Source organism: Syngnathoides biaculeatus, chromosome 19, assembly GCF_019802595.1.
Source record: "Syngnathoides biaculeatus isolate LvHL_M chromosome 19, ASM1980259v1, whole genome shotgun sequence".
Lineage (NCBI taxonomy): Eukaryota > Metazoa > Chordata > Actinopteri > Syngnathiformes > Syngnathidae > Syngnathoides > Syngnathoides biaculeatus.
Genome location: NC_084658.1, coordinates 12,709,105 through 12,735,817, shown reverse-complemented (window position 1 = coordinate 12,735,817; position 26,713 = coordinate 12,709,105). Strand labels below are relative to the sequence as shown.

Genomic DNA, 26,713 nt, shown 5'->3' with positions numbered 1-26,713 from the left:
GATGTGCTCACGCTTATGAACGCGATGAGTGTCGACAATTTGGGCGATTGGGCAGCTTGCAGGGCAGACTCGATTGTGAATTCATGAGGAGGATGTGGAGAAAGAGAGGAAAGCGGTCAGTGTCTGAGCATCTCTCTTTCTCTCTTGCTCGCTCGCAGGGACCACGATCGCACTCTTAAGGGGGCGCGTGCAGGCCCCGCCATCCGCTCAACCGGACAAGTCCACCTTAACAGAGCACCCCGTGTCATCTCGAAGGTGTATTCCCTTTAGATGGGCTCTCTCAATCATTTATAAACCTCCCAACGTGAGCCATTCAGATCATTTTGGGCAAAGGCGATGCTCGTCAACTCCCTCGCTATCATCTCGGCTCCCTTTTATTCTCGTCACAGAGCTTTGTTCGTCCCCCGGGAAGGCGAGCGAGCGAGCTTTTATTTTAAACGCCGGTTTATAAATAGGCAGGTCCCACACCAAGACGCCGCCGATCAAATGGAGAACTGTCAACCGGCAGAAGGGATGCGGGGCGGAGAAAAAAAAAAAGACCGGCTGAAAGTTTCTATTCTCGCCGTTCTAATTGTGTAGCTACGGTTATATATAGCCACTCTGAAATATTCAGCATCCCCCAATCCACGCCGTGACATTGAGCAAGAGAACCGCTTGGTTTGTGCGCAAACCATAATGATTTCCAAGAAACACGTGTCGTGACCAAAGGGCAGAAAGTAACCTACAACACGAACCGCAGTCTAATTATTGACATCACAGGATGCTTTCAGCTTGCACCCTTAAGTTGTTTTGACAGATCATTGGACAATTATGAACATTAGCGACGGGATTGCCAGTTAACAGGATGCTGACATGCTCAAAAATCATCGTAGTGAAGTAACTACTAATGACACGCAAGTTGTTTAGCATGCTAACAACGGTTACGCTTCCGGCCACGCGACCCTGAGATCGCCCGATCTCGGAAGCTAAGTGGGTTTGGACCTGGTTAGTACTTGGGATGGGAGACCGCCTGGGAATACCAGGCGCTGTAAGCTTCTCTCCCCGACTAAAATGCAGAGGGGTTGCGCCAGGAAGGCCGTCCGGCGTAAAAATGTGCCAAACTATTATGCGTGCATCTAAGGTGACGCACTGTGGCGACCCCTGATGGGATAAGCCAAAAGGAAAAGAACCAATCACATGGCCTGATGTTAAATCATTATTAATCTTTCATAGGGATTTCTGTACTCCTATCGCTAGCTTACGCTATGTTAGCAAATGTCATGTTAGCATTTGCGGCCAAGATCATTTGCCGGACCGCCCGTCTGCTGGCTGTCAAGGGCCAAAGAGTGTAAGTGAGCGAGGCGGGGGTGAAGAGAAACGGTCCATGCCCCTCCTCGCTAAAGACATGCCAGATGCCCGAGGACCTTATTAGCGCATCGTTGACGGGCCGAGGGCCACGCCGCAATGACCGTGTGGGGAGACGCAAAGCAGAGAGGAGAGAGAGAGAGGGGACACGCAGGCCCGTAAAGCCCAGGAATGGACTTCTAAAGCCTCTTAATAAGACTTTCTCGATAACGACGCGGGGCGCATGGAAAATGATCGGCCTCACGTCGTATTGTTCAAACGTGCGATTGGTCGCATAAAAGCAACTTGTTTACCGTCCGCAGAAATCGACCGCAGCTTTTTCTACTTCTGTGTTTTTCATTGAGCGAAAGAGCACAACTTTGCCACTAACCCCGACATCGTCTTTGTGATAAATTAATCAATCTTAGTTCTCCATTTTAACAAAATTATCTGGATTCAAATTTCCATCTAGATATAGCTTAGCATACTAATTCTTAGAAGGTTAGCGCTTTATCAGGCTCTTCGGCCTTGCAGGAGCATGACATAAAATCCTTACCGACTGGCCGTAGCACCTTTTGGAAGCAGATACATAAGTACAGACTTCGCATTTATCAATTTCAATTTAAATCAAATCTGACTACCTGGGATGATTTTCAATCCTCATCCTTAAGTGACTTTTATACCATTTTGCTATATGTTAGCATTCATCATCTCTCAGTTGAAATCCAGCCTGACTACAGGGCACGATGTGAAATTCATATCTGCCCAGGTGTTATTTAATTTATGAATTGTTTACAGGTTGCCATCTTGCTCTATGTTAGCAGACCAACGGTACGTTAGCTAGCATTTTGTCAATTCATGTTCAAAAAAGTGCCCGCACAGAGCACGATGTAAATTCCACGTCCGCGGTTTACGACACCATTTCGTTCCTAACCCGGTGACATCACCCAAATTTGTACGTTGGTGGGAAGGTAACCGAAGTTAATGCGGTCATAAAATTACTTAAATAACTAGTACTAGTACGGTGGTAACAGAGTGAAGGTATGTTCACAGAAATGTACCATGCCAGGACCATTTCAAAACTATTGCTCTTAGTCAATTAATGACATCTTAATTAAAAAAAAAAAAAAGTACAAGACGGTTTAGAAAACTAAGCCAATCGCGGAGCAATGACAAAAAAAAAAAAAAAAAAACCTGAACAACTTGCTTGTTCTCTTTTTTTTTCCCCTTTTTTAAATTCCCGGTTGGAGCTAATATGTTCCCATGGCGACCAACATTGTAACGGACAGCTTTAGGGAGACATTGTGACCTTAAAGAAAGGTATGTAAACACCACTTTATATTCCCGGCCGGCCCTGGCCCAAAAGAAGGCCTGGGAAAAATGTCTGCATGTGCAGGAGATTTGAAATAAATATCCCGGCTCCCATTGTGGAGCCGCAACAAAGACGACAAGTATCTTAGTAACACCACACGGGGTTTGCTCGGCGAGACTTTTTCCTACTGCCCCCCCCCCCCCCTCCCTGCACACCTCTCCCTCCACAATAAACACACTCCTCATCATCGGCTTAGGATGAGATTGATGAGGAGTTTCTTTAACTGCCAGATGAAACCTGTTGGCCCTCTGCTGGGTCAGTCACGGGGTCAGACTGGTTGCGACTCGTTCCAGGATCAAAAACATTTCAACACCGAGGGGAAGACGCGGCCGCTTTTCACTGCGAGACCTTATTTGTAGCGCGGCACTTTCTCACCGCTGCAAACTTTTATCTCGAACAAGACACCCCCAATAAGATAAGAACCATCCTACAAATGATCCCCCAAACGTGACATCACATTAAAGCGCAATTCAGTCTGGGATCCTCATTTAGGAACAATTATTTCTCATAGGAAGTGGTGCAAAGAGAAATATTCCGGTGCTCGCAACATATTAGCATTCTTTTCCTACCAAAAGTAATTTTAAGATTTTTAACAACTTACAAATATGATTCAACAATTTTAAGCATAAAAACAGTCAATATTAATGACGACGGTGCAATGCAAAGGGATTTGTGTCTCAATTTTTTCAACATACTTGTTACGTGAGGGTAATCTTGGCATTAGTCCACTGTCGGCCATCAGGAATAATCTTATTTACGCATTGCACTTTTGTTTTTGTTTTTTTGTACAAGTGTGAAACTAGAAACTTTGGACACTACCTGTCTTTTATGCGCTGTTTCTTATTGCCGTGCACTTAATGCTATGTACAGTAACCTTAGCTCTAGTGGAAAAATAATCACCGCAAAATACTGTAAAATAGCAAAACCAAAAAATGGCAATATAGAATCAAATATGCACGATTTCAAATTCTGTGATATATTGAGGAGGGCAAAAAGTGATGCGAAATATGGAAAGGTACAAATGCATGAAACAGTAAGGATGGTGATGACAGTATAAAACCATACGTTTTGTAATGTTAGCATTTCATTTTTCAGAAAAGCAGTTGTGATTTTAGTATCCTTTGTATTTGTCCCAAATTATGAACTGTACGACCTCAGATTCCGCTGCATCGGAGGTGGTAAATGACAAACAGCCGAGGTTACCACTTTAAAGCTAAGATGAGTGTACGTGTACAGGCTAGCAGCTTGTTTCGGGTAAACAAAGTTTTGAGATATGCCACTCGTTATGTCAGGTAATTACCGTATTTTCCGCACTATAAGGCGCACTGCATTATAAGGCACATAGAATAGACGCTACAGTAGATGCTGGGGTTACCTTATGCTTCCATTAGATGGAGTTACACTAAAGGCTCAATATTGATCCATATATACGCCGCACCTGATTATAAGGTGCACTGTCAGCTTTTGAGAAAATCAAAGGCTTTTAGGTGCGCCTTATAGTGCGGAAAATACGGTAAATGTTTAATTAATTCCATGATATCATTAGACTTAGTTGGAACATGCTCCTCATGCCCTCTACTGGTGGTCACGAGGCCACGAGAAGGCCATCGAAAAACATCAGAAAAGATCTAATTGCAGTGATGGGCCTAAACGCTCTCAGAAGCACTGAGGTACAACCTAAATTAAAAATATTTGTTCTGTGAAATGATATTAATGTATTCCCGATAGTCTATTCATTTTGTAACATTTCTCTCACATGCACTCTTTACAGTACATGTAATAAGATGTACTGGGAGATTTCAGTTTGCATGTATATGTTGCCATGTCATGGATCTCAATGCAAAGCCTGCCTATGTTCAATTCTGACAGTGAAACCTAATGTGGGCTAACTCCATTTACTTTTCATTTTTTTTTTAAGTTAAGTCCAGAAATGGACAGAGAAAGGGCATATCTTTCAGATGAATACGCGTCTAAATCAAGTTTTATTTTCAATTTGACATAAGGGGGAAGTCCATTATTGCACTCAGCACTTTTTTCCGATTCGTCAGTGAATTAACTCGGCCCACTCCCATTTCCAAGATGGCCTCACCCATTAAAAGCGTTACCTCCTGCACAAATACCGCAGAAAGGGAGGTTCAACTAAGTAATGCTGTGGCTCGGGTGCCAATGCAATATGCGTGTTAATTTAGTTAAAAGTTATTTGTCATCTTTCACCGGGCATGGACAGATTAGCTCAAAACTGAGGAAAAACATCTCTATAAAATCAAGTATCCAGTAGAAGTAGTCACTGCCATATAAATCACCAAGATATAAACCCCCAAGATTTTACTACACAACAACAAAACTCACCAAATCACACTTGCAAAATGACAAAAATAAAGTTGCCGGCTCTTGTTCTTGGGGGTTCAACTGTAATGTGTTAATTTAGAAAGGAAAAGAAAAAAAAAAAAAATCACCCTTGGCTCAAAAAAATCTGAACCCAGAAATGACCTCTAAAGGCCTCATCGATGCAGCTCCTTGGCGAGGATTTGAGGACCCCGGCCGTAAAAGCGGGGAGACATTTTACAGCAGCAAATAAAGCTCGGATCACAACATCAGACGTCGGGACACTTAAGTCGCTCCGATTCATCCACAATTTGGACAATTTGTTCCACTATTAATCATTCGGCTGACACCGCCTCCCGACAACGAGCTGAACAGTTAAACCGGAATTTTTTTCCCCTCTTTTTTTTTTTAAAACTTCCGCATTTTCCATCTTTTTGTCACAGTTGCGTCTTTTAGTGCGTCGTCAAACGTAAGCGCGGCCACATGAAAAGCCTGACTCGCGACATGAGCCGCTAAATTCATCACTCGCTTTCATTTCCGCACTCAAAGGGAGCCGCCGGCGCGCAAACTTGAAATGCCACATAAAAACCCGACGACACTGCGCTCGCATAGCGTCACTGCTGTCTTGTGCTGTTAGTCATTTTGTCCTCATAGTGTTACTTAATTAGGCTTCAGAGCAAAAGTAATCGTGGCCGAGTAGTGTTATTGTGATCTCATAACCTTAATTGATTTGGTATCATATCATTGTGGCCTCGTGGCATTTTTTACGGTTCCATTACGGTCTCATAGCTTTCATAGTGAGGTCTTACTGTGTCTTTTAAAGTGGTCTCATAACATTGGTTCTTTCCCACATTATTCTGGTCTCAGTGTTAATAATGTCTCACGTCTTCGCCAAGTATGTCATAAACATACTTTTTCTAAAAAAAAAAAAAAAGTATATCTTGCAGTCTCAAAGTGTGAATAATTGAAGTTCTGTACAATTACTCCAGTCTCATAGCGTTATATATTCTGCTTTTGTAAATAAAAATTATTGTAGTCTCGTAGGGTTATTAATGTGTTCATGTCCCATCATTTCTGGGCTATAAGCCGCGACTTTTTTTTTTTCCACACGCTTTCAACCCTGCGGCTTACGCGGCTTATTTGTGCATTTTTTTCTAACGGCCACGAAGGGGCACTCGGGCGAAAGGAAAAAGAGTGAGTCCGGTGCAATATATATGCCGAGGAAGTGACTTTTACCGGTATGTTTATTTATTTATTTATTTTTAAACAGCCCTGTTCGTCCTACCATGTTGTTGCAATGTTAAGCTAAGCTAAGGTATTACAACTTTGAAAACTCTTTCTGTGTACCGTCTTCCTTTGTAAATACCTCGTGTTTCAATGTGGCCACTTGCGGCTTTTACACAGGTGGGGCTTATGCGTGTACCAAATGGTATTTCCTTTACAAACGTACTGGGTGAGGCTTATAATCAGGTGCGCTATTGTAGGCCAGATATTACAGTAGATCACTTTAGGTCTCAAAGCATTATTGTGGCTGCGTAGCATTATTGCAGTCTTTAAGGTGTTATTACAGTTGCAAAGCATTATTTCAGTTTCATAGCGGTAATGCGATAAGGAGATAATATCAGTGTATTTGGGAAATAAGTGCATGTGTATGGATTATACTTATTTGCTCTCAGCTGCATGATTGACGGGCTGTCGGGGTGAGTGTGGCCTCCAGCCCTAGCTTAGCTTAGCACGTACGCGATAAGTATCTGGACGTGCAACTGAACACTGAACAAAACAGAGCCTTTAAGCGTGCGGTAGCGAGAAAACAGAGCAAAAATGCAAAGAGGCCCTCGCTTCCCGCTTCCCACACTGGACAAATTCCGCCTAAACAAATTAGGAACCACAAAAGCCGGCCTTGCAGCTACAGTACAGGGCAATTTTTATGTGCTTTTTGCCAGGGGGGACATAAACCAGGGGCATTTCAAACTGTGACACAGGATAGAGGTTTATTAAAAGTAAATCTCTCCCCCTCCATTTTGCAAGCTTCTATTGTGCTGTCATGCTGCTGCCACTTTATGGACACTTGGAACACGAGCCCCCAGCCGCTATTTTTTTTTTTTTTTTTCCTCCTCAGAGGGTGGGGTGTAATCAATTAAACGAGGAAGTTCGCCGAGCCTTACAACTCGATTATTAGCTTGTCCTTTTGAAGTTTTATTTTAGGGGGTCGGAGGGGAGGCTGGAGTGAGGGTGGAGGTGGGGGGGCGACGAGGAATCAGGCTTTAAATCAGTGGGGCCGATGCAGCCGCGTTGAAGCGTTTGCAGCCTATGCGGCCTTATTGCGAGGGCTTGTCAGGATGTGGCGCGGGGCGAAGACCAGATTCCCACTTTCATGGTTAATGAGCTTTCGGTGAGCCGAAGTGAGTCAGCGAGAGGGCACGGAACGCGGCACCTGCTGCTGCTGCTGCTGCCTCCGCTCGGATGCGGAAACGCTGAACAGTCTAAAGTGCGTTATTTCTACCTTTTTAGATCCGGCGAAGCCCTCCGACTCCAGGAAGAAATAGGCGAAGGGCATCAGGACAAAGAGGCAAAGGTTGGAGAAGAGCGACACCAGATTCCACAGTCCTGGAAAAAGTACAGTACAGTTTTAGAAAATTGATTAAATTATTATTACCAGTTTATACATTCCAAAACTGTGAATCTGTCCAGATTTCTGATTCCCAACCAGTGTAATCTGAGAGAGCTTCAAGTGTCCCACGAGAAATGATTTGGTTGCACTTAAAAAGACCAAAAATGATTTATTTACCACAAATTATGGATCTTTCTTTAATCCGTTTCTTCAACCAGAACAAATAAATACTGTACACTTTCACTAGATGTCTGTAGGTGCATAATTAACACGTATATCCACTTTTTGTGTGACAAAATTCACGACTCAAAAGAAGTTAAGGATCCTGTTTTGGGGTCTAATTTCAGGACAAAGCAAAAATGCACCAGAGGCTTCACAGGTAACTCAATTTGACCTCTAACCCTTTGAATACTTTGTTGTGATGAATAGTGTATCCAGTCTATTCACAATACTGCTAATCATATTCAGGACTATGGAGTGCTGGAGCCTATCCCAGCTGACTTCGGGCAAAAGGCGAATCACAGTACATGCCAGTTAGTCGCAGGGCACATACATACACAACCACTCACATTCACAGAGTGGGAATTGAACCCACACTGCATCCACTGATGTAAACCCAATGTACCAGTCCAGCATCAGTAACTATGAATAGTGCATGTGCCTCCAAGAGTTGGGAAATACTGGTCTAGCAAGCAAGCAAACTGCGGGATGGAGGACTTGGTATGGCTATGTGAAGGACTGGAACGCCCTCTGGTGGCCATTCTAACACAGAGCAGCCTTGTCTGTTGCATTTGAGACAGCTGGAAAGTGTGTGTGTGTGTGTGTGTGGGGGGGGGGGGGGTCATGACTTGGCGACAGTTCTCGTGCGTCATGGCTGACCTATGCTAATGCTGCAGAAAAGCCATAATCTATAATGTATCTCCTAATGTATATTTTGTTTTGTGTTCTGTGGCCTACCTGTATTACTATTTAGTAACTGTAAATACAGGAGACAGTTACTGTGTTTTCAGTTAAGGTAAATGTTAGCATGAAAAATACTTGTAGGCCATACATGTAAAACAATCTAGCGGTTACTGCGCGTGCCTTCTTGTGCTTTCAATGCGTATTGAAACCCGCTTTTAGTAACATTGATTTTGCAACTTTAACCCGTCTTCTTAAAAGCACAATATGTAAGACTGAAAGAGGAAGAAATTTGGTGAGGGCAGCACAGTGACCTCTGGTTAGCGTGTCTGCCTCACAGTCGAGAGGTCATGGGTTTGAATTTTTCCTGTTAGGATTTTTCATGTTGAATCACTGCGCGACCGAAGCGTGTACGTAAAACAGGACTGACCGTGGATGAGGGAGCCGTTGAGCCACTGGATGTAATAGTTCTTGGGGAAGGACAAAAGGATCTCGTTGCTGATGATGGAGAACGGCAGCAGGAAGACGGCGCCGCCCGACACGGCGAGCGTGAACGTGCACAAGTACAACCTGCGGGAATCAAACATACAAAGGTCGTGTTGGGCCAGAGTTTGCTGAGACGGATGACAAACTCTGCAAGGACATCTGGCAAACACGGAGTTTCAAGCCCATTCCGCTCTGCATGCCGTGGTGAGTCATCTTTCTTTTAATGGTTCAGAATACTCGATAATTAGGTTTTCATGTTTTGCTTTGTTTGTACGCTATGATGTTCTGGTTGGTTTCTTTATTTGATCAAAATAAAACATTTTCATCACAACTGCAAGACATATTAGCATTAGCGTGTATCAGTACTCTGTGTGTATGAATAGTCAAAGGAAAGTACTTGTACTCCGTCTAAAAAAAAAAAAAAAAAAAAGGTGTTATCGGTGCATCCCTATATAGAAGTGGATGTGAAAAGCAGCGTATTACACGTCGCAATGCAAACTAGATGTTTCCATAAATAGTCTCTATCAGTGATTCTCAAAGTGTGCAACGAGTACCGCTGGTCTTACGTGGGCTCCCTCTAGTAGTACATAAATAATCACTGAATTGAGTCTTCAAACTGTGCATTCAGTTGTATTTACATTTTCAGTACATTTGCACGTAATCCTTTACAATTGGTTGGTTTTAAACATTTATCTTGGTGCAATTTGTATTTACTTTTGTATTTGCGACACATTTCGACTGAATCGTTAGGTATAGCGTTTGTTTTGCTACATTTCTGCGCATTAATGTTCCAACCGCGCATCATGTCACATGTCGAACTCACGATATTCTGTTGACAACGGCATCTTCGTCCTCGTGGTCATCTGGAGAAGCAGAGCACGCACGTCAATTGGTAAGTCACTTGCAGATAATCTAAAGTGAAGTACGCACTTATCGATAATGTTAAAAATTAGTATGCATGTAAACTGCTTAAGGTGTTTTCGTGACGTGGAGTTTTCAAAGACGCACTTACCCGTCTTCCTCCTGTATCGGGTGATAATGAAGTAGGAGACAATGTAGAGCACCGCAAACAGAAGGAAGCATATCTGGAAAAAAAGCAAAATAAAGAATATTTCAGGTGGTCTTTCAGTACACTTGACTATAAATAAGAAAACTTAGCATTGATTCTTGAAAAAATATGTTTCTTTCAGGGTTTATGCTCACATTTAAAGGGAGTAAGCCATTTATCAAGGGTGAACCAATTTGATGATTTGATAAAAAAAAATTGCCTCACTTAATTTTGCCTCCATTCTTGTATTGGTCCCACAAAGCAACATCTTTTTATGACTTTAGTGAAGCCAAAGCGTGGCACAGATGGGGTTCACAAAGTGTTTGCCACGTCTAAATATGCTGACAGATAAGATCTCGTCCCACATTCCCTCCTCCTACTGTGACAAGCGAGCGGGACGCCACTAATAGAAGTTTAGACGCTGCGACTTAAGCAACTTGGCACCGTGTCAGCGTGACGACATGACTCAGCCTCTGCGATGCCGCCCCCCCCAAAAAAAAAAAACGAGATGAGATCGTGTGTGCAAAACTGATATACACAAAAAAAAGAAAGACAACACCCTTGGAGGAGATAAACTGACACCCGACGACTGAAACGCACTCAGAACACATCTAATCGCATGCAATACAAGAGCTGTACCCTAAGATGGTCAACAGGGATAGACAGTATTTCACACCTGACCGGGACATGGAGTCCAAATGGAGATATCCATGTGCAGTTACACTTTTAGCTTTTTCACACTGGGGCCAATTTGAGTTGTCGATATGTCACACTTCCACACAAGCTATACTTGTAAGGCTGCAGCCATCAAATATTGTTAGAATTGATGGTTCTACCCATTTTTCCATTAATTAATCAGCTCAAAACTAAATTGGCGAGAGCAATAACAGTAACAGGTATTCGTTTTTTCCACTTGGGGTCACCATTCTCACATTTTACTGCAGCATCTGTGACTTAAGCGTGCGCTTGGCCTTAAAGGGCGAGTGACGGGGGGTGGAATTGAAAGTAAGAATAGAGTTGGTTTCGTATGTCGAGTGACTCAACTTTAGTTGTGGCCATTGAATGTGATTAGCACATGTTTTTTTTTTTTCAATTATTGATAGTTGAATAGTAAGTTTCTTTCGGCTTGTCCCTTTCGGGGTCGCCACAGCGTCTCATCTCAGAGGAACGCACATATATGTTTGGCACACAAATAAAAGTCCACTGGCAGCAGTGTCTACCCTTGACAACTATTGTGCGCTTCACAATATGTTCTGTTAAATATTAAATTATCACCTAACAAATGTTTGTTAATAGCATTGATAGGCAACTAGAAATTTATTTTAAAACCGTTCAGTTAGTGCCGAGTTCATTGCAGAACTGTGAGGTGAGGGAAAAACATTTGTGTACACAGGAAACCCCTTTCGCACAATTTCGAGACATTTTAACAAGCGACAAAAAAAACTTTATTATTGAACAGACCAGTGAGAACCTGTTTATTGGCTGAAATGCTATTTGATGGTTTCAGTGTCAACACGGACACCGCCAATGAAAAATAACAACAACAACAGAACATAATTACACATCCTCTCATACTCTTGTTTGCTAACTCCTAGAAATTGAGTTAGAGTGCAGCACTCTTAATAAAATTTCATTTTTGAATCATAAAAAAATCGTGCGCGTTTTTTCGTGTTTGTGTCATGTTACAACACCTTAACAAACTGCTCTTCGCTATAACTACTAAACAATCCCCATCTATAACAACCATTGTTATGGATTTACAAATGAAAACAGGTTCTCCTGCAAACGTCACCCAAAACAAACAATAATATAGTGAAGAGTTTCTACGATCGTGAACGTGTTGGATAAGTTGTCGCGACATAAACGCCGGTCCATCTGACAGCTCGAGGTCGGCAGCTGCTAACCAGCGACCACAATAAGTATTCTCGTGGTTTTTTATTTGTTGTTAGAGGACGTCGTTAGCCGCCTAGCACTCGCTTAGCCGCTTCCTTACTCACAATGTACTCCCGGACTTGGCTGTGGAAATTCTGCTCCCTGATAGTAACATCGTCTGCTTCCATTCTTCATATTGCAAAACCTTCCAGAGCGGCTCCAGACTCCACTACATAACAGCTCAAAGTACTCCCACTGTCGTACACGCTCCGTTCCACCTTAGCGTGGTTTAAAAAAAAAAAAAAAAAAAAAGACAGTTTACGTTGGAGGAGGAAGAAGCCCGCTTTGAGGCGGGGGAGAAAAAAAAACCAAACTCCAAAATAATTGTCGTCATCACTACGCGCCCGTCGTGTGTCAGCGCCGGAAATAAAATACCATGTGATGCGACACACTTCCGCACACTTCCATAGCTTCACGTGTGTACGTGAGATTTGTTTTCAATAACCGTAATTTTGTGATTAAATCCCCACTTACTCCACCTAACAGTAGGTAGTGCGATATAAGCGAGTTAGCATATATGCTCGTTTTTTTATATAACATTGTGAACACCTTAAGTGGGTCGAATGTAACGACAGCAAACTGTTCAGCATTAGTGTAAACCCGCCGCCATGAAAGGTAAATGGAAGCAGCGGGGGAACAAGAAAAAGAAGAAGGGCAGCGCCGTTTTGCAGAAGTACATGGCGGCGGTGGGCAATTTTGTCAAAAGCGAAAGCGGCCCGGAGCGACCTGAGGATGACCACGCCGGCTTGGGGTCTGTCAAACGGAGAAGCCGGAAGGAGCTGCGCAAGGAGAAGCGCAAGCAAAAGAAAGCCAAGATGAGGTGTCACTACCAAGGTAAAACTGCAAATCTGCCCGGTGGTGATGCTCAACGAGCAGCGGCACCTCGCAAACAGAAGGCGAATGTTGGGAACAAGAAGGACGAAGTCAAAAACGTGCCAAAAACTCTTGTGAAGAAACCAGAAAAGCCCAAAGTGGCACCAAAGAAAACCAACAAATTGCAAGAGTCAAGGAAGAAGGCACTTTTGGAGGCGAATGAACAGGAGGACAGAGAAATAAAGAAACTGGAGCGCTACTTAAAATTAAACAAGAGAAAAAACAAGAAAAGCATGCCACAGTCATTTGTGGCAGATGGACTGGATTATATTTTGGGGGCGCTCGATTCAGACACTTTGGCCAGCGCCATCTACGACAGCGATGACAACATGGACCTGGCCAGGGATAACTTCGAGCAGCTCGACGGGGACAACTCGGATGAAGACGAAGAGGACTTGGTGGATGAACGAGAAGGTATAAATGACGATGTGGGAGAAGAAGAAGAAGAGGAGGAGGATGAAGAAATACCAAGCCAAGAAGAGGAGGCAATGGAGGACGACAGTGATATAAATGATGACGAAGGAACAGAAGAGACTGCAGAGTCCAATTCAAACACTGTGAGTTCACAGTTATGTTGTTAAATCATCACCACAACAGCATCTTATTCATTTCATGTATTTAATGTTCATTTTAGGTCAGTTCCGCGACGGGCAAGTACGTTCCTCCAGGGATGCGTGACGCTGGAGGCGACCAACACAAAGCTGAGCTGGAAAAACTCAGCAAGAATGTGAAGGGCCTTGTCAACAGGTACAGAATAATACCAGTTAGAGTAATACTAACTGGTTAAAATTTTGTCTCAAACCGTTATACTGTATTTCCCATGATGGAATATACACAACTGTGCCGCCATAAATTGAGAGATAACTAGGTATGAAATCAGAAATAAACAATGTTAGCTTGTTCAACTCTTGTTCAAGTTACTCTAAAAAGGGGTTTGGTTAGGAAAAAAAAGTGCTTAACAGCTCACTGTTACTCTTTGTTAATATGACAATTAGACATTTGTTACAGATTTTAGCAAAACTCATGGAAGGTGACTTATATTAGTAGGTATGTCCGAAGGGAAGCTTCAACATACTTCCATTTTTATAGCTCGATGTGTTTTCAAGGAGCCTCAACAAATCGGGACGTCTCCAACAAAAACAGTATCAAATGATTTAAACCCAACAATGTCACCTACTTTCCACCAGATGGGGCCAAAGTAACGATTTTTACAGCTGTTGCCTAATAATGGATGATTGTCACCCCTACCCCCACCCAAAATTTGTGGATATGCAAATTCACAAAAGCAGAACTCCAGATATGTGCAGGTTCACAATATACTTGGTTCAAATTGGGTAAGAGTTGCATTCGAAGGACCTCTGGAAATAAGCGACAACAAAACGCCGCTTCAAGCCAAACTCAGGAGACACCCTGCATGATTTCAGACATTGGTTCTTGAGACTTTTTTTTCTGGTGGGTCTTCTTATGGTGGACAGATTTATTTAATTTTTAAATCTTAAAAGACCGATTTTTGTCTTTTTTTTCAGGCTGAGCGAGCCCAACATGTCGTTCATCAGCGGCCAGCTGGAGGCGCTCTACATGAGCAGCAGCAGGAAGGACATGAACGACACCCTGACGGATGTGATGCTGGCCGCCTGCGTCACGCCGGCGCTGATGCCCGACCGGCTGCTGATGGAGCACGTCCTCTTGGTCAGCGTCCTCCATCACACTGTGGGCTTGGAGGTAACGGAGCGCTTCCCTTGTCGCGTGGCTGTTTAATTTCACACTTGATGCATGGGTAGGCATTCCAGCCACCCAAATACTGTTTGTGTTTTAAAAAAAAAACAAACGAATAAAGAATCTAAAGAGCCAGAAATAGTCTCTTTCCTTTTAACTTTCCAGGTCGGAGCGCATTTCCTGGAGACGGTCGTGCGCCGGTTCGACAACACATACGAGCACTTGAGCGAGGACAAAGAGTGTGACAACCTGCTGGCCATCGTGGCGCACCTCTACAACTTCCAAGTGGTGCACTCACTGCTCATCTTTGACATCCTGCGGCGCCTGGTGGCGGCGTTCGGCGAGAAGGACATCGAGTTGGTGCTGTTCGTGCTGCGTAACGTCGGTTTCTCGCTGCGGAAGGACGACCCCCTGGCGCTCAAGGAACTCATCGCTCAAGCGCAGCGCAAGGCGACTGACGTCGGGAAGAAGTTCCAGGATCAAACCAGAGTACGTAGTAAGTAGGGAAACAGCTGACGTTGCCGCTTATCCTCACGAGGGTCGCGGGGAGTCCCGGAGCCTGAACTGGTTGCCAGCCAATCGCAGGGCACATCGAGACAGACAGACAGACAGACAGACAGCCGCACTCACAATCACACCTATGGGCAATTTAGAGTGTCCAATTAATGTTGCATGTTTTTTGGGATGTGGGAGGAAACCGGAGTTAGTGAGTTAGGGGTATGTCATAAAATGTTTTAATTAAATTATAATTTTTTTCGGTTTGGGGGGGTATTCTAAAAAAAAATTAGATTTGCAAAGAAACATGAATTACCTCCAATGACCTTAAAGTGGACTTTCAACGTGATGCTATGACTGTAACTTTTGCAGGTGCGTTTCATGTTGGAAACCATGCTGGCATTGAAGAACAACGACATGCGTAAGATTCCGGGCTACGATCCCGAGCCTGTGGAGAAGCTGAAGAAGCTGCAGAGGACTCTGGTGGGTGACTGCTTCAAAATCACTGACTTTTACTCCCAAGTACCATCGAAGACAAGGCTTTGTTTTTCTATTAAAACCATCATGACCAACAGTAAAATACGGTAGCATAGTCGGCCTACATGTTAGTGAAAAATGAGTCCGGGCTTTTATTCCTAAAAAGTACTATTTAATATTATTGTCATATAAGTGCAATGTTATTCTTGGCGATTAACTGTTCCAAACAATTGCTCCATTATATTCATGAGAAAAAAAGGTTTTTGGTTAATTAGATAAATCAGCCAGCAGGTGGCCTCAAAGAGCTATTTGTAAGTACTTTGGCGGCTAGATAGAGGCTGTCAATGAAAAAAAAAAACTACCATGAATGGCTCTTGACCATTCGTTTTACTAGGGTTCCTTTCAAGTCTAATTTTTTTTGCGACGCAGATCCAACGCAGCGCGGCGGGCAGTGACATGAAACTACGGGTGTCCCTGGACAACCTGCTGTCAGCTGAGCAGGTGGGCCGCTGGTGGATTGTGGGCTCGTCGTGGAGCGGCGCGCCAATGATTAGTGAGCAAGAAGACAAAAGCGACTTTCAAGGACAAGTGAGTAGAACATTGATGGTAGATTTAACATAGTTGCCAACAAAAAACAGATCTCCCCCATATATTGTTTTATCATCATTGAAAAAAAAAATGTCATAAAGATGTTGGTATTTTTTTGTTGTTTGTTTAACTTAAAAAAAAAAAAAAACTTTGGAGGTACTTGCCTTGTTATTGGTCTGTGCTCTCTGAGCACTCTCAACAATGTTTAAAATCACACGGCTCGTGTTTTGTTTTAGTTCACCGCCAAAGTTCTGGAACTGGCCCGAAAGCAGCGGATGAACACGGACGTCCGAAGGAACATCTTTTGTGTGCTGATGACCAGTGAGGACTACATGGATGCGTTTCAGAAGCTGCTGAGGTGCTTTCACGTTCAATTGAAATCGAAGGGGTTGGTGGGGCTTTTAGTGACGTTTGATCTCGTTGGTTGTGTCAAAGGATGGGGCTGAAAGACAAGCAGGAGCGGGAGATCGTCCACGTGCTGATGGACTGCTGCCTGCAGGAGAAAACCTTCAATGGCTTCTACGCCGTGCTGGGAGAGAAGTTCTGCACTCACGACCGACGTTTCCAGGTAGCAAAATCCTGGAACCTCACCGGTAAACTGAACTGAGGTCCATCACAAGAGCTGTCTTCAAAATTCCAAAGACATTTTGTCAGTCGTTTCATAATATCTTAACGACTGTGTACTGAGCATTGCTTTACAGCCGCACCGAATCATAAAAAGAGCTATTTCTACTATTAGAAATGGTGGTAAAAATGTTCCCTACCCAATTTAATCAAAGCCATGAATGTCATTTTTGAAGCCCTCAAAAAAAAAGAAATCATCAAAGTCACAGACCACTGAACCTAATCACCCGATCGAGTGCTAAAAATCCTCATCCTAGTGACTGAACTTCCACTTACCTCCTTTTTGAACCTTGCGTGACCCGCGGAGTGGGATCTTCTCACACCTTCTTCCCCTGTGATATGAGCGCACTCAAACCAGGACCACAAACATCAACACTTCCTCCTCGGACGGACCACACCGGCCACTGACGACTCATTGTCCTTTTCAAAGAGTGCGCCGGGGACGTTTGCTTTTCACGCATTAGCTCGTTAAGTTTCTCCTCATTGGTTTTGACACTTTTTTTTTCTTCCCTTTTGCTTGCTTCCATTTTTTCCACAGATGACCTTCCAGTTCAACCTGTGGGATAAATTCCGGGAGCTTTCCAATCTTCCTGCCAGGAATTTTAACAATTTAATCCAGCTCGTGACACGCCTCCTCCAGAACAAGTGCCTCTCGCTCTCACTACTCAAAGTAAGCAACCACATCCGGAACATAGATACATTTAAAGTGGTGCCTTGACAAACGAATACCCCAACTTAGTTTTTGGAGGCTATTTATTGATTTTCCTACGTCAGCTAGTCAAGAAATCTTGAAACAAAGAGGCCAAGTGTGTTTCAAGCTGTTTAATGCCCCTTAAAGGTGAAATTTGCAGTAAAGATATTAAGCATGTTCACGCAAATTAAACTGTTTTTCGGAGGTGGGCATTCAAGCCAAAGAAGAAAAGAAAAAATGTAATTACCGTAATTTCCAGCCTACAGAGTGCACCTGGTCATAAGCCTCACCCAGTACATTTGTAAAGGAAATACCATTTGGTACATACATACATAAGCCACACCTGTGTAAAAGCTGCAAAATCTGCAAAGAAAGAAAGAAAAGAAGGAAAGACGGTACACAGGGAGTTTTCAAAGTTTTAATACCTTAGCTTAGCTTGACATAGCAACAACACAGTAGCATGAACAGGCTGGTGGGGAAAAAAAAAAACAACATACTGGTAAAAGAAAAAAAAAACAGCCACGGCAGCTACAAAGTAGCAACACGGTAGCACAGCACTAACAGAGCCGGTAAAAAAAGAAACACATAGTTGTAAAAATCACTGAGACACGGCAGCAACACGTTAGCACAGCGCTAGCACAGCGCTAACAGGGTCAGTAAAAAAAATAAAAACATACCGGTAAAAGTCACTTCCTTGGCACATATATTCCACCGCTCAAGTGCCCCTCCCCCCCTGCGAGGGTTAGAAAAAATGGCTTATAGGCCGGAAATTACGGTACTATCTCTAGCCTCTACCTACAGGCCTTGGTGGAAATGTGCAAACTCTTTCTGAATGCTCACAAAGGTGCGCTTGTGGTGTTTTAGGCAATAGAGTTCGGAGAGCTCGACAAGCCCAAGGTGCGCTTCCTGCGCCAAGTCCTGACTCGGCTGCTCACCGACACAGAGCCCGAAGATCTCGTCAGCATCTTTGCCAGGTGAGAGAAATAAACGTCGTCTTTTTCTTATGAGGGAAAAAAAAAAGTAATTACATGGTTACAATGACTTGGTTTGCATCTGCTAGTGTTCACACATGAGCTTGAGGGTTGTTTGCTACTTTGCTAGCCAATACAGCAGGTCCCGTCAAAGTAAGAAGTCTGGGGGGAACTTGGCATGTGTTATGTAAGAAAAAAAAAAATCCAGTACGGAATCAACGAGGATCTTTATTGTTTGTGTGACTGAGTAGTAATATTCTTAAAAAAAAAAAATCAGAGAGATGATTTTGGATAACCCGGACACTCATTTTTTCTTTCTTCCGTGCCGCCGACCACCCGCCGTCAATACAACTCATTTGTTGCCCGCCTGCCAGGATTTCTGGAATTCCCCAGCTGGGGATGCTGCGCGAGGGCCTGAAACTTTTCATCAGCCACTTTCTGCTGAAAAGCGCCGGGCCGCAGGACGCCGCGCTGGCGGAACGCGCTGGCATCGCCACCAAGGCGATGGAGGCCAAAGAGGCCAAAGTCAAACTCTAGTAGAAAAGGAAACAAACAGGAGCCTGGAACACTTTTTTTCCCCTCTTCCTGATATAAATATGATCAAAATGATTCACCCAATTTATTTTTAATGCCCCTTGTCCTCATTAGGATTGTTGGTGAGCTGGAAATAAAATATTTCTGTAACATGCGTCATAATAAATGGAGATACATTTATTTCTAGCTTCATCTGTTCCACTGTAGGTAGATCACCAAGCGATGGGGTGTATACAGTGGGATCAATGGGCTCACTGTCTGTGTGCCACACACAATGATCTTTGTGTGGCACTTTTTGGGCCCAGTCAGGAGTGACCCCGGGATGAACTCTTGAGCCGTGGCCGCCAAAGCAAACACGGCCAGAAGATAAGCCGGTGGTCCTTCGCTAAACTGCGTGTGACAAAATGACAAAAGCAGTTTGAAGGGCAAGGCCTTTTACATTAGTTGTGAAAGCCTGACAAAAATAGCCATAAATGGATCTTTGGACACGTTTTCCCAATGATTTTGTTTAATTGGTGTTTGGATTCTAAAATTAAATTGTTTCATACGGTGTATATTGAAAGAAATACAACAACAACAAAAACCACACACAACCCTGTTCAAATGGCAAGTTTTTGTGATGTAAAATGTTTGAATCAAGAATAATTGTTTTTAAACTGGACAAGCCAAAAGAAAAAGAAGATGATTCTATTAATATGACCTACAACCTGGAAAATTCAAGTTTTTGAGAGTTTTTGCACAAGTGCGCACACCCTCCTATAACTGGGCATGTGTTCATAATTAACCAGTTACACACAACTGCCAACATTTAAGTGCCTCTGTTTAACTCCCCAAAAGTTACTATGTTGTACTACATTTTTTGATTTTTTTTTTTTTCGCAACTTATGAGCTGACACTGTTTGGCCAAACTATTTATATTTTCCTCCACCTCAACTCAGTCCCCATTTCTAGTAGAAGAAAAACAATCATGTTGCTTCCACCATGTGGCATCTCCAAGTTTTACTAAATCATTTTTTAAAAAAAGTTTAAAGCATGTTTTTTCATTGGTTGTGACTTTCAGTTTTGAAATGAGTTATAAATATTTGCTTTTTTTTCTGACTTCAGTAACGTGTGGATTTCCCCCCCAAAAACAAAATGTCAAATTGAAAAAAAAATGAATATGATGGCGTACTATGTTTTCAAAAGGGAAAAAAATCTTTGTACATTTTTTTCTTCAAGATTTTGTTTTCTGAAACGAATTTTCATTATTTAAAGTAGTGTTTGATATGTTCTTTTTTCAAATAAAACTCATTCAAAATAGATTTGCAAAATCATTTTTTTCCACTGCTAAGAAACTAAAGACAAATAGTACTACAACGAAATAACTTTTTTTTTTTTTGCCAAGTTACAAATTCATAGTTATTTTGCTTACATGATTTTGTGATTTTGAAATGATACAAAAATGTAAATTTTATAATATTTGGTGCCAAGTGGTTTCTCTCATACAATTAACTGTATTTAACTTTATTTGTGGCTATTAGAATCACTATAATTGATTTGTAGTATCAATTTTTTTTTTTCGTTTTGTTTTTGTTTAAACGCAGGGTGTTTCAATGCGAGTCCATTGGCGGTGTGGCGCGAAATGTTTCTTCTTCTTGCTGTTTGCTCACACTGCACGTTTGCACACATCCGACAGCGCCATTAACAGTCATTCCCATGACCCCGGACTGTCAACGCACAAGGCTGCATGTGTCCTGCGCCATAAATCAAAAAAAAAAAAAGAAAAGAATTATTTATTTGACACTATCTACACTGACAGATTCAGCATGCATTTTTCCTTTTATAAATGCAGTATAGAAAAATAAACAGAACTTTTTTTCTTCCCATTATAATAAGGCTAACATAAAACAAGATTATTGCTGTCAAAGCAGATGGAATAAAGTGAGGAAAAAAAGTTCAGTTTTATATAGAAAGAAAACAAAAAAAGATACACCATTGTCTAATATCATTTCAAATAGTTGCTTGCGATATTAGTTTATTAATGTAAATAAATACCTACGCTTAATTTTCTTTCCCTTTAATTACATAGGTATCATGATCGTATTCAGCCAATATTGCATATTTTTTGTATTTCCGTTATGTTGGCAGACTATCGCGATATTGTATTGCAGGTCACTTTGACTTGTTCATGTTGATTTCTGATTTCCATTGAAATTATCAAAAAAAAAAAAGTATTCTTATATTCTCTTCGCAGTTGAGTTTCTTTGTGTCGGTTACGGCTGACGTGTTGGAAAAGTCTATTGATAGACTGCTTAACGTCCGGCCTCTTTCTGTCATCATATATATAGATAGATTTTATTTTAAATAAAAATGTTAACGATAAAAAGGCTTTCCATGCAAAGTTCTCCTCCCCACTTCAGGGCTGCGGGCTGAGGTCGCACGTTCGATCGCGCTCGTCGTCCGAGGAACAGTCCGAGGAGTTGTAGAGGAAGCGGTCGCCCTCGTCGTCGCTGTCCTTCAAGTCTCGTATCCTGCCGTTCTTGCCCGTCGTTGTCGTCGTCTTCCCGCCGTCGTAGTCCGACTGCTCGCCGTCTTGCTCGGCCTTGTCGCCGGCGTGCCCGCCCTTGCCGCCCTTCTGCTTCTCGGCCTCCTGCGCCGCCTGTTCCTTGGCCTTCTTGCTGCGCTTCCACTTCATGCGCCGATTCTGGAACCAGATTTTCACCTTGGGGCGAAGCAGTACAACAAAATCAAGTTGGGGAGGGACCTGTACCGAACAACCGGGGTGGAATTCAACTAGACTAATAGACATCGATATGTAGAGAGTTCTACGACGGAGTGGATATTATAGATTAAGTGTGTCAAATTTCATTTTTCTTGCGGGCCACGTTGTTGTTCCGGTTTACCATAGAGGGCTGTTATGACTGTGGAACAAAAATATTTAGTCATCTCATCATATTTACATCATCAATTTGTGAACTAGTTTTGGAATCAGAAATCAAGGGTAATTCGTTTTTCAACTATTCACGTTTGGTCACACAAAAAATGCTTGTATCTCAACTTTATCACGTATGATATATGACAATTTGAAATTTTGGCACAAATTTTTAGAAGAATCATGGAAATTGACACTAGATTTGGCTTTGCGGGCCACATAAAATCATTTGGCGGGCCAGATCTGGTCCCCGGGCTTTGATTTTGACACCTGTGTTATAGATGGACAGATTGACCAAAAAAAAAAAAAAAAACCCCACAACGTGGTTGGTGGATGTTTGACAACTTGCTTTCACAAGAGAAAGACTCGTACTCTGGATGATGGGTAGATTTAATTCATAAATCCCACATAGAAATTCAGATTCCTTTAGTAACAGCCCATAGATAGACGATAATGCGTGTATAGATAAGTACAGCCTGATGGATCGGTGCTCGGCGTTGGCACTTTTTTTTTTTAGTACCTGCGTTTCGGTGAGCATGAGGGAGGTGGCCACCTCGAAGCGTTTGGGTCGAGACAGGTACTTGTTGAGCTTGAACTGGTGCTCCAGCTCCAGCAGCTGCTGGCTGGTGAACGCCGTCCTCGGCCTCCTGCACTTGCCCAGCAGGTTGGACTGCGCCTGGGCTGCGGGCGGGTGGCCCCGTCATAAACAAACACAAGCAAAGATAGTCACAACCTTATCTTACGGCACGAAGTATCAAAAATTTTTACATCATTTGTGGGATGGTTTTCTCTTTTCTGCATTGTGACCCCCAGTCAGGTGCACTTTGAGTTCCCGCTCCTCATTTGGGGATTAAATTATACAAGTCACAAAAAGATCAAAGTCAAACTACAAGACTAAAAAAAGACATTTCAAATTATTTACAATTTTAAATTTCAAATTATTTACAATTTTATAACAATTTGTTTGCCTCTATATTCAAAAGTTCTACTTGAGCACAGGTAATAGGCAAAACGTTGCAAAACCAAAGTACTCAAAATGCGGCAAAACTATTCCAAATGTCAAATTTCAGATATTTTCATAAAGGTCAGAAACAGTACTAGTTGACTTCAGGTCCTAGATTTCGCACCCGTGATATAAGTCTACAAATGATTATTGTTTTCTAAGTAATATGGTCCGGCGCAAATTAAATATATATACAAAGTTTGTTAAAAATCAGGCAAGATTATTCCAATTGATGTCAATAAAAATACAAATAAATCCCAACAAGACCACGTGTCAGTGATTTTTTTTTTTTTTTTATATCCCAAATGATGGCATTAGATTCAGATTCTCCACGAAAAACACAGACATGATGCAATAAAGCAAAAATGTCTTAAAAATAGTGCATAATAAAAAGTATGAGATGACCGAAGGGTGTGAATTCCGCCCCACAACAAAACAAAACAAAAATTCCTGCAATTCAACACAAATGAGGGCAAATTATGCACGGCGGCATTCCAATGCCCTCACTTCCCGAGGACTTCTTTCCTGTCGGGCACCTTTTCAATTCCCGTCATCTCATCATTTCCCGTTTGTCCCGGCAGAGTATGAAGGTGTCCACACAGTAAATGAACTACCGCCTCGTTTTTTTTTTTTTTTTGGACCCAAATCTGTTAGAAACGAGCGTTGACAAAAAGCGCAGTGTGGGCGCTGAGCAAGTAGCATGTCCACTGTGGCTTTCACAGCCCACCGCCACTTTCCCACTGTCCATTATCTGTCCATTTTAGTTCCTCTCCCAAAAACCATCCGTCTGTGTCACCTGGTACATGTGCGCTCCATTCGACACCACTCTACAAAACATCTCCGAGTTGTTTTTTGAAAGCACCTTTTCAGGCCTACATGTTTGCTGTCAGTAGAGTGTTCCCTCATTATATCACGGTTCAATTATTACAGATTCAGTGCGTTGTGGGATTTTATTTGATTTTTTTCCGATGCATTCATATCGCGCATAAATTGTAATTTCGCAGGAATATATGATCACTACTTTGTGGATTTTACCTTCTGCGGGGGTGGTTCAGAAGCTAACTCCTGTGGTCAGGGGTTACGGTAGTTTTTTTTTTGGGGGGGGGGGGCAAATGATAGACTGACATTCTGCTGGAGAAACATTCTTAATTGATTAGATGAGTTTTGGTATAATTTCACTCAATTTCTTTAAGATTTAATATATCAGCGCTTACCTGATGGGAGAATTGAACAGTTTTTCCCCAAAAATGAATTAATTGAATCATTTTTACATCAACATATCGCCAAACCCATTAAAACAAAAGCATATTTTTAAAAAAGCCATATTACAAGATATGTCTATTGCAGCTAAAACCTGAGAATCCATTAAGAAAAAAAAAGCTAATTATCTACAGTAATTTAAAAACAAAAAAAAAAAACAGTTTTCCAATAGACATTTAGACATTATCGCTCTTTGAGAACGGAAATAAAATTATAACCCACACCATTTTAAAATGACAAATATAAACCCATTTGACTATAATAATCACATCAGCCATTTCAGTTTAGTATGTTATTTACGTAAGTATTACAGTATCGATATTTGGAAAAAGTTACTGTAGTCATTTTAGCTTAGAGTAGACCAGGCGATTAAAAAAAAGAAAAGAATAGAAAAGAAAAAAATGTGAAACCCACATTGGATTTCTTTATTTTTATTATCTAAAACATATATATATATATATATATATATATATATATATATATATGTGTATATATATATTTTTTTAATTATTATAACAACTAGATTCTTTGCAACATAAATCACTAAAAAGAACTCAATGTATTTAATAAATTGTTTATTACGGGACAATGGCTGCTATTATTAATTATTGTTGGACCGAATTATTACCAAACTGAAAAATTGTAATTAAAAAGAGTATGAAAATCTTTTATACATATACCGATGTATAATGAATATATGTGGATAGAACCTAAGCAAAATAAAAAGTTTTGTAATCATTTGAAAGAGATTAGTAATAATAAAAAATATATATTGTTAATAATAAATACTCTGAAGGGTTTTTTTTTTTTATCGTTTAGTTCAATCCTGAGCCAAAATGGCTCCTGCCCACTGACAAAATTGGCTTTTTCGAGTTCTGGGGCTCCTTTTCAGTCAAAATCACTCATGTCATTTGGTTCTTGTATCAATAAACATCATGTACATTTTTATTTATTTATGTTTTTATGCTTTGGGCCTATACTGCGTCATAGTCTTATAATAGCTTTAATTTCTTTTTGTTATTTTGGGGATGCGGGAGCCCAAATTGACAAACTGAATTGTTTCGAAGAGTGACATTTTAAAAATATATATTTCATAACGGTAGCATTCAATAACAAATTGAGATATTTTTATGTGTGTTTTGACTGCATGCTTTGAGGATGTGTTGATGCAAAATTAAAAGGATTTTATGATGTTATTCTGTAATCTGAACTGATAACTCCCAGATCCACATTTTTGTTTACAATTGGAGAAATAGAAATGACATAATACATAACTATTCATAATAACGATTTTTTTAATGGTAGTTTTACAATGTTACTATTGTTTTATCCCGTAGGATGCAAAAAAAAAGTTGTCGGAATAAAAAAACGTTTCATTATACAAAGTCAGATTTTCCAACATATTGTAATTTTACTAGATAATTGGTTGGATTTATAAATGGGCTTTAGTTGCTTTTTTTGTGGTTTGGTTCTTGACTACTGACAATTTATGTAGAATATTTTTTGTAATACCAATGTACTATGTATTTCGTTTTCATTTTTGTTGCCAAGAACTAACCTACGTTTTTTTTTAATTAACCTTTTGTTAATGCCCCCCCCCACACCACCACACTGACAATTCGTACGTACTATTTTCCATGTACATTATTGTTATTATTATTATTATCATCGAATTTGGGAGCCCAAAAGCGTCAACTCACAGCTGAAGTCTGCCATTTTGGGCAGCATCATGCCGGCCGTGGACACCCGCAGCCAATGGTCCAGCTGGAAGGTGCTGGCGGTCAGCTTGATGGGGTCCCCCCCGCCCTGGTGGTGCTGGTGCTGCTGGTGGCCGTGATGCGAACCGTGGGGGTACGGCGACGCGTAGGACAAGGCCGGGTGCTGGGCGGTGAGCGCGGCCGCCGCAGAGTAGGCGTACACGGGGTGGCCGTAGAGCGCCTGCGCGGGGATCCCTCCTCCGCCGTTCTGGGGGTGCAGTCCCACCAAGCCGTGGGGGCCGCTCAGGAAGCCCGGCTTGGGGATGAGGCCGTGGGCCGATATCCGCGGAGGGGACGGCGTCTCCTCGCGGAGAGGCTCCCCGGGTTTGGCGAGCTCCGATGCGGCGGTGGTGACGAGGGCCAGGGGGGACGTCTGCGCTTTGGGTCCGTCCGCCGCCAGCAGCGCGTCGATGCGGAAGTTTTTCGACTTCTCCATCTTGGTGGGGCCTGTGGGGTGGGGGTGGGGTGGGGAGTGGGGGGAGAGCGATATGACCGCGCGGGAGTTAGGAGCGGAGCCCGAGTGGGAGCGCCGGAGCTCGGCGTGGCAGCTTAATGCTCGTCCCGCGGACCCGATTGGCCGGAGCAGAACCACTAACCCCTCCTCCGGCCCTCGCGCACCTTCCACCAAAAGTACTCAACGGTGTCAATTGGATCCAACCGGGCGCCATATTTTACATTTAACAGCATCGTCGTTAAGATTCGTTTAAGGAATTAAAGCGGAGCACGTTGGAAGGGTTTCCGCACCACTCAAGGTCACCCCGCACGCATATTAGTGGCATCAGCACGTTATTATTATTTTAAATAGCCCAATATTAG

The 26,713-nt window shown here is 42.2% G+C and overlaps 4 protein-coding genes across 8 annotated transcripts in view; 2 read left to right on the top strand and 2 right to left on the bottom strand.

Moving 5' to 3' along the window:
- rnf32 (ring finger protein 32) overlaps window positions 1-7,637 on the top strand; it is a 40,559-nt gene extending 32,922 nt beyond the window's left edge. For all 4 annotated transcript variants that reach the window (XM_061804973.1, XM_061804972.1, XM_061804971.1 and 1 more), the window contains exon 8: window positions 7,532-7,637. The gene's annotated coding sequence lies outside the window, so the exon portion shown is untranslated. The remainder of the gene's footprint in view (window positions 1-7,531) is intronic.
- lmbr1 (limb development membrane protein 1) overlaps window positions 1-12,275 on the bottom strand; it is a 34,000-nt gene extending 21,725 nt beyond the window's left edge. Inside the window, exons 1-5 of the mRNA XM_061804966.1 lie at window positions 12,063-12,275; window positions 10,030-10,102; window positions 9,841-9,880; window positions 8,962-9,101; window positions 7,524-7,627 (exon numbers count right to left, since the gene is read on the bottom strand). Of these exons, the coding sequence (XP_061660950.1) occupies window positions 7,524-7,627; window positions 8,962-9,101; window positions 9,841-9,880; window positions 10,030-10,102; window positions 12,063-12,125 (420 nt within the window). The 5' untranslated portion in view covers window positions 12,126-12,275. The remainder of the gene's footprint in view (window positions 1-7,523; window positions 7,628-8,961; window positions 9,102-9,840; window positions 9,881-10,029; window positions 10,103-12,062) is intronic.
- A 98-nt stretch (window positions 12,276-12,373) lies between these two features.
- nom1 (nucleolar protein with MIF4G domain 1) lies at window positions 12,374-19,757 on the top strand. The gene is made up of 11 exons (XM_061804965.1): window positions 12,374-13,427; window positions 13,505-13,617; window positions 14,397-14,592; window positions 14,752-15,075; window positions 15,454-15,564; window positions 15,988-16,146; window positions 16,383-16,504; window positions 16,582-16,714; window positions 17,309-17,440; window positions 18,326-18,435; window positions 18,807-19,757. Exons 1-11 carry the CDS (start codon window positions 12,606-12,608, stop codon window positions 18,967-18,969), a joined length of 2,385 nt encoding a protein of 794 aa, XP_061660949.1. The 5' UTR covers window positions 12,374-12,605; the 3' UTR covers window positions 18,970-19,757.
- A 734-nt stretch (window positions 19,758-20,491) lies between these two features.
- Window positions 20,492-26,400, bottom strand: mnx1 (motor neuron and pancreas homeobox 1). 2 transcript variants are annotated; one of them, XM_061805634.1, is made up of 3 exons: window positions 25,841-26,397; window positions 22,398-22,558; window positions 20,492-21,667 (listed from the first exon to the last, which is right to left on the bottom strand). In XM_061805634.1, the coding sequence occupies exons 1-3, from the start codon at window positions 26,331-26,333 to the stop codon at window positions 21,362-21,364; spliced, it is 960 nt and encodes a 319-aa protein (XP_061661618.1). In that variant the 5' UTR covers window positions 26,334-26,397; the 3' UTR covers window positions 20,492-21,361. The 2 variants fall into 2 exon arrangements, with proteins under 2 accessions (XP_061661618.1, XP_061661617.1); XM_061805633.1 differs by having other exon boundaries at window positions 21,532-22,558; window positions 25,841-26,400.
- Window positions 26,401-26,713: the final 313 nt, after the last annotated feature.

Bases quoted from the DNA above. Each gene is read 5' to 3' on its own strand.
- nom1 (XM_061804965.1), top strand. From the start codon at position 12,606: ATGAAAGGTAAATGGAAGCAGCGGGGGAACAAGAAAAAGAAGAAGGGC. The intron at 13,428-13,504 runs GTGAGTTCACAG...TGTTCATTTTAG, and splicing joins CAGAGTCCAATTCAAACACT to GTCAGTTCCGCGACGGGCAA. The intron at 18,436-18,806 runs GTGAGAGAAATA...CCCGCCTGCCAG, and splicing joins CTCGTCAGCATCTTTGCCAG to GATTTCTGGAATTCCCCAGC.
- mnx1 (XM_061805633.1), bottom strand. From the start codon at position 26,333: ATGGAGAAGTCGAAAAACTTCCGCATCGACGCGCTGCTGGCGGCGGAC. The intron at 22,559-25,840 runs GTGAGTTGACGC...ACCCGCCCGCAG, and splicing joins CAAAATGGCAGACTTCAGCT to CCCAGGCGCAGTCCAACCTG.